Here is a 12124-nt window from a genome sequence, read left to right as displayed (position 1 = left end):
CTCATTGGTAAGCTGTCGGATTTCAAATCATAAGGTTGTGAGTTCGAATCCTGTCTGGGTCAGTACTTTTTTTAAAATTATATTTTCCGCAATGCATGAAAAATTATATAAAATAATTATATTAAAATACATAAGTTGTTTATATATAACATAATAATTGCAGAACATAGTAATTATTATGTTTAAAATATAACATCTGAGATAATTTTCACAGTAGGTCGTTATTATATATGAGAATGTTAAATACAAGTTAGGAAAATCGTTTAATAGCAATAAATAAGTTATGTAGTGTATTTATTTGCAGCTATTTGTCATACAGATTTAACTTCTCAATATTCTCATTACAGTATGTTATTTATATTCGTGAAATACAGTATATTCCTACGGATATAGAAAGTGTATAAACAGAGTATCCAAAGTCGTATCCTGCTTCAAGACACATAGCTTTTCCCGATCCCCTTAACGTCACGGGAAGAAACACAAATTCTCTTTAGAACGGAATGTCGTTACTTAGAGTCTCATTCGAATACGTTGAATATGCTTTTGTGTACTCATCTCTCTCTCTCTCTCTCTTTCTTTCTCTCTCTCTCTCTCTCTCTCTCTTTCGCTTTGTTTATGTGTGTGTGTGTGTGTTGCAGAATATCCCAAGTTGAATACAACATTTGCAAAGTATATGAGCATCATTGTCATCGAATACCAGAAATTGAAAGTCGTGTTTCTTCAGGTTAGGTTTGCGTGTTCATGTTAGCTCACTGGTAGAGTACGGACTTGCCACTGAAGAGGTCTTGAGTTCAAAGCCTACAGCTAATTATCATTCTTTTGTTAGTAGGATTGCACAGAAATCGGATACAAGGAGTGGTTTACTTCTAGAAATATTTTCAGAAGCGTTTAGGTAGCCCTGAAAAGGGCTGTTTTCGGGAGTTAAGGCGGGGTCATTAATATTGTGTCCAAGACCCTTCTGAATTTATTACACGCTCCATTCTTCTGGGCATGGAATCTATTACATGGGTGACAAATCCATCTCCTTCCCCTACCTCCAGCCATGCTTCGGAAACAAGATGCCATAGGTCATCCTGAGTTCTTGGTGGATCTGCCTCAGGCCAACTTTCCCTTAGAGTACGCTTCACTTCTGCTCACATATTTTCCATGAGATTGAGGTCTGCTCCACGAGGCGGCCAGTCGATTAAATCAATCTCAGGGTGCCCTGCGAACCATTCCTGAACCACACGGGAATTATGTATTGGCGACTGGTATTGCTGGAACTGAATTACACCATCAGGCTGAAACAGATGGCACCATGATATTACTGATAATGTCTAAGTACTGAGCATTGTCCAGATGTCCTTCAATTCTATGAAGCTGTCCTGCTCCGCGACTGGAAATCCAACCCCAACATAAAATAGATACATGGCCACTGCGATTGCAAGCAGCCACATATCCATGGTCATATCGGGTGCTTCTCGGACGATACACAAAACGGCGTCCCTCCTTTGATGTTGTGAATATGGATTCATCTGAGAAAACTACGTTTTCCCAATTGAGACCCACATTCGCCTGTGCAAACGCGAGACGGTAAATTTTGTGGTCGTCTTAGAGTTTTTCCTTCACGGCAGCAACATGGCCACGTAACCCAGCATGACGAAGCCTTCGCAGAGCTGTATGCTTACTACCAGGAAAGAGAGAAGCTTCCCTTATCTGTCTAGACGTCCTTAGTGGGTCTAACCGGGCTTCGTTTACTAATCTCGCATCTTGGGCTTCGGTTGACACATGCGGACGACCAGGAGATCGTAAATTACCAGTCTGACCTGTAGCACCATATTTCCGAATCCATTGCCTTCCTGTAGAGGCCGGGACACCTACTCGCCTGCTAGCTGCAGTTGCAGAATAACCTTCCAACTCCCATAAAGTAATTACTGCTGTACGTCTATCCATAGTTACCAATGTTCTGAGCTGTGAGAAGAAAGCAATAGGTAAAAGCTAGTACCTGACGTGTGATTGGTTACTTGCACGACACGCCTATTGTGGGGAACAGCGTTGCCAGATCTAGCATAATGATGCTAGATCTAGCATAATTTGCATGTCTCTAGCACCTAGCATCTTGCTTTTAGCATCCTGCCCAAATCTAGCACAATTTCAGCAAGTTATCAAAAAGCCGTAAAACCTGGAGAAGTTGGTCGTGGGAAGAAAAAGAACGGCAGAAATGTATCCTCTTCCATTGATTCATACACTCGGTAAACCATACAGGCAGTCTTATTTTCCTAAGTAAGTTCGGAACGGCTTTGGGCTTTTTTTTTTTTTTTTTTTATTTTTTGTGGCTCCACCCAGGGTTTTCTAATCCTTTAACTCCGAGGCATGGGCGGAGCTATGGGGGCCATTCTCCCCCCAACTTTTTGACAACTTCACCATCTTTACTTCTGATCACATTTATTCCTGAAATGACAGCTCCGAGACCGACCAAAAATCTGCCCCCTCCCCCAGCAGACGATTCCCAACTCCGCTTATGCTGCGAAGTAATTTTCTTTCAAAATATGTAAACAAAAACTTTGCATTCATTTATACGATATATGGCCATAGAGTTAGTTAGTTGGTAGAGTTGTTTAAAAATGAATTTAAATCAAAGAGGTATGATATAAAACTAATGAGAACTGTATATAGAAATACTAGAAAAATACACATGAAACAAAACCTGCACATTGAAATACAATTAAAATTAAAACCTAATGAGATACCTAAGCATGGTGTAATTTAGTGCAGCAATGCCCGGTTCAATCTTCATGACGAATATTATCAAGCCGTTTTCAACTGATAAGCGATTTCTTATCTTTGTTTTAATGTTTACCATAAAAAAAAAAAAAAAAAAAAAAAAAACTTTCGCACAAGTACGATATAGCAAATGGAATTATTACTTTTAAAGCAGCAATCACCAGACCAGGATATTCTTCTCTCCTCATCAGGCAGAACTTGTCCAAGTATTCGTTACAGAAAACCAGTTGCAAAGACTTGTCGCATGATCATTCTATTATTTGGTCAAGAAGTTGTGGGCTTAGATCGGATACGTTAATGGCCTCTTCAATGAAGGAGTTTAACATCCATCTTGAACCAGCACCTTCGTCGTTGGGAATATAGATATTACAGTTACTGTATCCACTGTCAGTGCCGGGCGCCGAAGAGGGGCCACACATTTCGGAGGAAGTGTGTTACTCAAGTTAGGAAAGTGCATGTGCACATGTGTAAAATAGAAGGAAAAACGTAATAAAATGTGCTCAAAATTAAGGAAAGGTAGGGTTTATTTTGAAAATGTTATTGAGCTTCGTGCCAACCATGGTGGCGCTTCGTAGCTAGTCTGTCGACGTCACTCATATATACGGTGACATCGTACTATACTCTCGCCCCGGGCAATGATTTTCCATGGCACTGTTCACTATAAACAAAAAAAATGGATTCTACTATTATAGAAATAGGTATGTTAAAAATCCCACACAAGCTTATTATAAAACAAATTATAAAAGGGTCGCTGGCAAGAGCGTGTGATAAAAGGGGATCGTGATAGGAATTAGATTGAGAACCACTGGCCTAGAGTAATTTTAACCACATTTCTTATAGTTTCAAAAAGAGTGCTGTCGGGTTATCTATGGTGAATGGGAGGGGGATACATATAAAAGATTGCTAGAAAATGATCGATATTAGATTCATAGTTTTCGGGGTCGCTTAGATAAATAGTGAGACTTTCAATTTCGCTTAACTCCGATTAAGCTCTCATTAGTAGGGATGGGCACGAACGACTTTTCTTTGAAACTCGACTCGACTCGAAACAGACATCTTTGAGGTCTACTCTTGGACTCGGCGCGAAAAATATCTTCCAACTCGACTCGGATTAGAGTCAAATCGAACCAAAACGAGCCAAATCCTGTGTGTAGTCCTACCTAGACAATACATAGACAATAATTATTCTATCATCAATTATACTACTGTTACTACAAATAATAATAATAATAATAATAATAATAATAATAATAATAATAATAATAATAATAATAATAATAATAATAATAATAATAATTATTATTATTATTATTATTATTATTATTATTATTATTATTATGACAACACCGTGTACAAACATGAACGATAGATGGTTAGTAAAGGAATACTAAAAGCTAGTTGACTGCCGACGTCGGTAGTCATGAAGTCTATAAGGCAAGGACATCGTTCATTACCCTAAGCTGTAAGCGTCGGTGGACTACAGATGGTCAACTATTAACCTCTCGCCAGAAATTGGTGGCCCCGCAGCGACGATCCGTGATGGCCCAAGTTCCATATTGAAAACTTTACTACCAGCGGCAGAGACGCGATGAAACACCAACGAACCACAAAATTACTCTCCCAAAATATGTTAAAATGCCTATATGTGTGATTTGTTTATATTTAGGTGAAACAAAAAAACACAAAACAAATACCCCGGGGTGAACGCGAACTATCAATATTACGATTACTAGGCACGTGTTGTTCTGACTTCCCCACGGAAACGATCATAAAAAGCTTGGTTGTTGAAGGATAAATCATTGACGTCTTAATTTAGCCAATCAGACAAACCCCTACATCTCGAGTTCTAGGAGGTCATACCGTGAACCGTTTCAGATTTATTGCTTTCTGGTGGAGTACTATCCATGCGCAAAATTTGAGCATAATAGCCGACATGCATCTTCGGTGCCTCTTATCTTTAGTACAATTTTAACCAGAGATGGTGTGGGTCAATGAAAATTTGATCCACGACCCACCATGACCCACTATGACCCACCACCCAAATGACCCATTGGCCCACTCTGACCCATCAACCATCGTGATCCACTCTGGCCCACCACCAACTATGAACCACTCTGAACCATTGCGACCAACTCCGACCCACCAAAACCCATCGACATCAACTCTGACCGATGACCCACGTCCTCCTCTCCATTGACTAAAGAGATTACACTTGTAATAAAACAAGACTGTGAAATTATCACTTATCGGAGTTTGAATTTCTACCGTCATTGGCTCAAGCACCTCTTTGTTACAATACTGGTGGGTCTGACCTTTACGATATATAATGGCAAAGTGTTTCTCATCTTCCGAATTAAAATGAATTTAAATTTATCATATGTAATTATTTCTTTGTTGCCTTACAGACACATTTCAGTAGAAAATAGGGTGAAATTTAAAAGTTTCGAATCAAGGAAAAGTAGACCAACGTAAAAAAAAAAAAAAAAAAAAAAAAAAAAAAAAAAAAGAGAGAGAGAGAGAAACTAATTTTCTATATAATTAAGCATGCCGTACTAATTGGAAATGCCCATGTAATTAAGTTTAGAATACAAATTTTATAGTCATTTTTCTCTAACTTTATGGCTTGATTGCCTTATGCTCGGAACGCTCCATATATTAAACACCAGCTTCAGCAATTATAAATAGAAAGCAGTGGGTATAAAATTCAAAAAGAACTTTAGTTTGCATTACTCATTTTTTTTCTCAACTAATATCAATCGTTTTCGATTATTTTTACAAATCAACCCACTACCAATTTCCAATATATAGAAAATGCACCCCCGTCCCCCCGCTCATAAAAGACAATTTTAAAAAATGCCAGGGCATATTCTCTTTATTTTTAATAAAGAGTTATATGCTGAATTTCAGCTCTCAGTTGAACGGCTTGTGAGATACTAAATTTTTCGCAAAAATTCGGACTTCTACTCCCCCTAAGGATATGTATTATAATGAAAGTGACACGCGTATGATAACTTCCCAGTTGGGATTGGAGCCTGATTATATACCAAACGTCAATTCATTTGCCTTTGCAATTTGACCGTGATGATTACGCAGACATAGTTACTTTCAATTTTTTATGATACATATCCTTATTTCATATGTTACAGATGATTCAAAAATACTTTTTCAAGCAGTTAGCTCCTCTAGAATCTCACAGGCTGCATCCCAAAATCCAACTCCTACTATCCTATGACAATCCAAAAGTGACTGAACTTTTTTTATTAGGAACAAATGACAAAAGAAAAATGGAGATCTTGAAAATAAAATGTAGAAAAGCTCGGTGCCCCCAATAACTCCATATTTCTCCGCCCCTTCATTCCGAACTTAAAAATAAAACTTAATTCGAATATGGTTAATTAGTGAATTAATTACAGTTAAATTCCACTCACTACATGCTACAGCTACAACTATGTAAGAAAAAATAACAACTGTGAAACATATTCTGAATTACTATTACATTTCTTACGCTATTATTAAACATATTAGAATAGTAAAAGAGGATTGCTCGTGAAATAGTATATTTGCTCATGATTTTTAACTTTTTCATACGGAAAAAATTAAAATATTATTCAAGTTTTAAAATTTGCACTCTGCAAATATTTTGCCCTCTAGGCAATGGGACTAATGTGGACTAATGGGAAATGCTGCACTGTTAGCGGCGCTGAAAACTTATGATTCGATTCTAATATCGGTTGATTTCGATATCTTTATGTCGCTACGTAACCACCCTGGGTGCTAATGGGAGCTTAATTGGACTTGAATTGAAAGTAGAGCTATTCACCTAAGCGACCACGAAACTATGGATTCAATAATAATATCGACCCGTTTCTAGCATTTTTGATATGTATCCCGACAGTACTCTTTTTCCAGACTGTAAGAAATATAGTTAAAATTGCTCTAGATATATCAGAATTATGTTGAAACACACACATAAATCCACTTTTATATTCTGTATAAATAGAGAGAGAGTGAGCGAGCGAGCGAGCGAGAGAGGGCGACTCAAGGCATCACCACTTCCACATTGCAAAAGCATATATCAGGAATTGAATTGAAAATCTATGTAAAGACTTTCTGCTGTGGCATGCTTCATAAGGACAATTCCAGTCTGCTCACGTGACCTTTGGGGTTCATGAATTTTTTTGCGAGCGTTCCGACTTTGGATTCTCTGTTTATACCCTCTGTTTATGCATCGAATAACTTTTCAAGAACATAAATGACATTCTATATTATGAATGTTGAGAATTACTCTCTATATGACAAATAGCTGCAAATAAATACACTACATGATTTATTTATTGCTATTGAACGAGTTTCTTAACTTGTATTTACATCCCCATATATAATACCGACCTACTGTGAAAATTATTTCAGATGTTATATTTTAAACATAATAATTACTATGTTCTGCAATTATTATGTTATATATAAACAACTTATGTATTTTAATATAATTATTTTATATAATTTTTCATGCATTGCGGAAAATATAATTTTAAAAAAAGTACTGACCCAGACAGGATTCGAACTCACAACCTTATGATTTGAAATCCGACAGCTTACCAATGAGCCAACACAACGACTTCTAGAATTAAGCTTCTAGCGATATATAACGGATCTCAAGATAATTATGACATTCATATCCATTACAAACGCTGTTTCTGTTCTACTTTGACTTTTATTTTAGTACTCAGGCGATAATTATGTTCTATTTCTTAACTTTGAGCATTCTTTTACATATGGAAAGATTCTTTAACGTATGTAAATGCTCCATTACGTATAGAGAGCTAAATGACAAACAAGCACGTGCAAGGTTTCGAAATATTGTATCATTAAGTATTTCAATCAATGTTGCTTTTTTAAACACTTGGTAACAAGTCTTATTATATTTAAAAGAAGAAAAACACATCTGCAAACTTTTTCCCGATTGCAAAGGCTGGCTTGGAGGTTCGAACCTGGCTTACTTTTTCCCGAAGATACCCGAAGCTGGACTTAGAAAATTTTTGCCTCAAAACACCAATAAAGAATGCGCTCAACCTTTTTGAGACAAGGTGTACATAATTCTGAGAGCCCCACTTGGTGTCAAATCGACGTAACTCCATCTCTCACTTACGAACTAATCTTAGGGCCACATGCATAGTCGACCGCGTAGGGGTCCCCTAGACGAACCGTACCTGTGGGATACTTCAACCTTCCCCTTTACTGTGCAATGCATAAAGCTTCTAAAGTGATCCCTCAGGTACGATTAACACTGAGGGCTGATTGGTCTAGTCACACCTCGAGCGAGGCTAAAATTTTGTCAAAAAAAAAAAAAAAAAAAAAAAAAAAAAAGTCGAAGGTAAAACTCCGAAGCTCAATTCTACTATGCTAAAGCATTAACATCGTAACAAGCAGCAACTGCATAGATACAATGTATGCTATATCAAAAAAATGAAATAAATGTTCTGAACTTCGTTCTTGCAAAGGCGGAAAAATAACTGTGTAGATTAGGAACACAGTTCTCTTTAAATTTTCAGGTAAAGTCTGTTAACTTGCAAAAAGATATAAGGTGGATATAGAAAAGCGGAAAAATAACGGTGTAGATTAGGAATACAGTTCTTTTTTTAATTTTCAGGTAAAGTTTGTTAACTCGCAAAAATAAAATAAATGAATAAATTAATAAGGAGGATATGTAGCTAGAAAACGTGTGAGGCCGTAGCTTTACAATAGAGATCCCACTAGAATTAAATTACATATACAACGTACTTTTTTTTTTGTTGTTGTTGTTGTTGTTGACAAAATCAACCCATAGTATTTTCGAGAATGTATTTTCTAAACAATTTTTCAGTAAAGGTTAACCTTAGGAGGGCATAAAAGTTATGTCTACAAATACAGTATTGTTTGGGAAAATTCCATGTACATAGCATAAAACTTATTATCTACTTATTCCAAGAGTATTATCAACTAATTGCGTACAATTATATAAGACACATGTACTTAGCTAATACATATAGTGAAAGCCACACGTCTCAAAACCACGCACCAAACTTTGCAATCTGCTCATTACAAGCTTTTTTTTTTTTTTTTTTTTTTTTCATTTATTATGGTTTATGCCAAGGTGAAGCTCGAGGGTTAAGGCGAGTTTTCATGTGTCCTTTACCTCCGCGAGTTGCGAGCGATTGTGCTAAACAGCCAATGAAATCATGCATCGGAGATGGCGCGCTACACTCGCGTCAGAGTAGAAATTTGTTCAATTCTGACGGAAGTAGCGCGCGTACACTGCGTAAAATTTATCCGGATCGGATTTTAATTCAAAGAAAAGGTTCCTGTATATTCCGTATGCTCGTCGAAGCTGGAAAATGGGGTGAATCCACCACATTTTCCTAACATACTTTCGACGGCGGCGTTTTGAAATACAATGTGTTCCAGCTAAAACGATAGCTCTCCTTCGGGAATCCATTATCACAAACTGAAGTCGCAAACTTTCTATTTTACGCATGCGCATTACCTAGCGAGTAGTAATTTGGTGCAATACAGGCACGGATGTATGAAAACGAAAATAATTTACGGTGAATGCGCTACATGTGATGCTTCCGTTCTAACGCGGGCATGAAAATCCGCCTTTATAGTCGAGGTGCGTCCGTAGGGAACGGGCGAATTTGCGATGGTGGTTATACATGTAAGCGAATTATGGATTCACTCGAACAGACGGTTCTACGAAATAGAAAATTTATAGGTAAAATACGATGTGAAGCCCTACACTTTTCGTGAAGGAATGAGAGTGTGAATATAAGTAATTACCATCAATGACAGCATACTGAAATGAATTTTGCGTGATAATGAAAGTATTCTATGGGTAAGTTTGCTCTTCCACTATCCTCGTATATACGTATACCCCATTGCTTACGCGCCTGCTCCATATGAACGCACCCGCTCGTTATCACTCGGGGCCCCTGATGCGCTACTACCCTAACTCAGTTAGATAGCATTAGTGCTTTTGGCCACGTAGCACAAGTTGATTCGTGTCGTATGTACTGTAGTTTTTATGCTATACGTCCACGTCTTTATACTGAGCAATCCTGAAGTCAATCTGCAAGTAGTAATGGAGCTCTTCATTTAGAGCATGCTCTGCTAAAAGAAATACAAAGCTTTAACCTAACCTGAAAGTGTAAGAAATGTGTCAAAATTTGGTAGAACCGTCTGCTCAAGTATTGCTTAATACTGTACTAGGGTATTATTTACGTGGTGGTTGGAAACATGAGAACGTAAGAATTTATCGTTTAGGTTATTTTTGAATAGTGCGCAGTCTGCAACACTTAAGCTTTTGAAGGTACTAATTTTGCACAGTAATAAATATAAATGAACACCTATTTCAGTGAAGTGCAACCGCAGAGATAAAAAAAAAATAATAATAATAATAATAATTATGATTAACAGTTAAGAGTGAGTGATGAAAGTGAAATAAGAGTAATTCTACGTAAGGCATATTAAAATAACAACAAATCACTAGCAATACAACGAGAAAACACCTTAATGTGAATCTTATCCAGACCCGCCATGTAAATAATAAAATGCAGATTTCCTAGTACAGGCACCTGTAGATGAAAATTTACACAATCCTCTGTGATATACAGTCACTCATTTTAACCCTAGTACTGCTCTTGTAATGTTTTGACATTAGTAACATTACAATTGTAAATATAACATTCAGATTTCTTACATTATGTAGAAATGCTCCGACAGTGAAAACTAATATTAGAGAATCTTCCTTCACATGCATGCACTCACTCATTTTAACAGTAAAATTATCATTATCATGACACACTATCTTGCACTAGTATCAATGATGTGATTCGAAATTATCGACTCAAAGCATTAAAGTCGTATGACTGAAAAATATGTACAACGGTCACTAGATTCTAAATCATAGCAGTTCGCAACTGCGAAATTAGGATGAGAATGTCGTAAACAGGCAATTCTTTTGAGAAATAATTATTTACAATATTAAAAGATATGTAAATACTTACCTCTAATGTCCGAATTTCTTGTTGTGTTAATTCTGCACTTGTAACGCAAAGTGTTCTCAATCCTTCCAAGCGATCAGCCGAAACGTCAATCATTGACTGCACCACAGATAAGGATTCTAATGCACGTCTAGTCTCTAGTTCTGCTTCCCCGTCTGCCATGTTATATTCACAGCTATCTTTTTGAAAGTTCCACTTGCAAATACATCGCACAAACAATAAATAGCAATTGAGTGAATACGAATACGTTTGCACATATGCCGTAAGTAACCAATCTATACCAGCCTATCCTTGGTAGCCATCTTGTAAACCCACTGGTACTACCAGGTCGTACCGAAAGAAAGTTTGGTAAATCCTATCCACAAAATACTTGGGTATTAAATGTTAATCTTCGTTGAAGCAAGGTCGTACATATTAAGAATACCGAAAACATAAGACAATACTCACAATGTTACGACAATTTTTCATCTATCCTTCAAAGCCGTGATACTCAAGAGTAAAAGTTTGAAACAAACAGCAAGAAAGATTCCGTAGCGGTCTATGTCAACGTAACGCAAAATTGGCGTTGTAGTTTGTAACTTTGTTGTAAATGGGTTAGAGGTCTGCATTAGAGCCCAGCCCGTGAATTTATAATGTGAGGCCCGACCCGAGTCCGAAATACGTATGTTGTAGCATTTAGGCCCGAGCTCGTGTGATAATCAAATGAGCCCGAATTACAGAAACTTAATAATTAATTCAAAATTGTATTTTTACTTACAGTAATAAGAGGTTTAATTTCCCAGTTGTGCGTTCCAGAAACAACGGTCCAATAAATATCGTTGTATAGTACATTTACAAAGTTATGCCCGAAAAGGTCTGAGAAATACGGTTGCATATTTAAAAATTTACTGCCCGAGCCAGAAGTGATATATGCTTTGCCGGCCCGAGCTCGTGCAGATCTCCAAAACGGGTGCGCTCATTTGAGGTTTGTTAGAGCGCGCTCGTTTTTCGTGACTTTTATCATGAACTAACTCGTTTTGAGAAATGTGGGCGTGAGTTGATTTTGACTCGAAATATAGGTGAGTTTGAGCGTAAAGCACTCTCAATTTTACGCTCAACATCGGATATTATTATTTTCATAAAATAATGTAATTATCCATTTATACGGTTGCTGTTGTCCGATCTCTGAGAATAGATTTTGAATACCAATTTTTCATTAAACAAATAATTATAGGAAGGTTCATAGGCGCCGACACGAAGAAAACATTGGGAGGGGGGCTCAATAACTGTAAACAGAAACAAGGGATTTGTTAGATGTAGGATTAGTTGGTTAAAAACCAACT

At 37.0% G+C, this 12124-nt stretch overlaps 1 protein-coding gene across 2 annotated transcripts in view; it reads right to left on the bottom strand.

Moving 5' to 3' along the window:
• Window positions 1-11128, bottom strand: part of ksr (kinase suppressor of ras) — a 116222-nt gene extending 105094 nt beyond the window's left edge. The window contains exon 1 of one of the 2 annotated variants that reach the window (XM_081771592.1): window positions 10806-11128. In XM_081771592.1, the coding sequence (XP_081627718.1) occupies window positions 10806-10964 (159 nt within the window). In that variant the 5' untranslated portion in view covers window positions 10965-11128. The remainder of the gene's footprint in view (window positions 1-10805) is intronic. The other variant, XM_081771593.1, reaches the window with a different exon arrangement.
• Window positions 11129-12124: the final 996 nt, after the last annotated feature.

The sequence above is a fragment of the Thermobia domestica genome, chromosome 9 (genome assembly GCF_964235325.1).
Source record: "Thermobia domestica chromosome 9, izTheDome1.hap1.1, whole genome shotgun sequence".
Classification (NCBI taxonomy): Eukaryota; Metazoa; Arthropoda; class Insecta; order Zygentoma; family Lepismatidae; genus Thermobia; species Thermobia domestica.
Note: the sequence above shows the minus strand (reverse complement) of the source record. Positions and strands in the feature narration are given on the sequence as shown.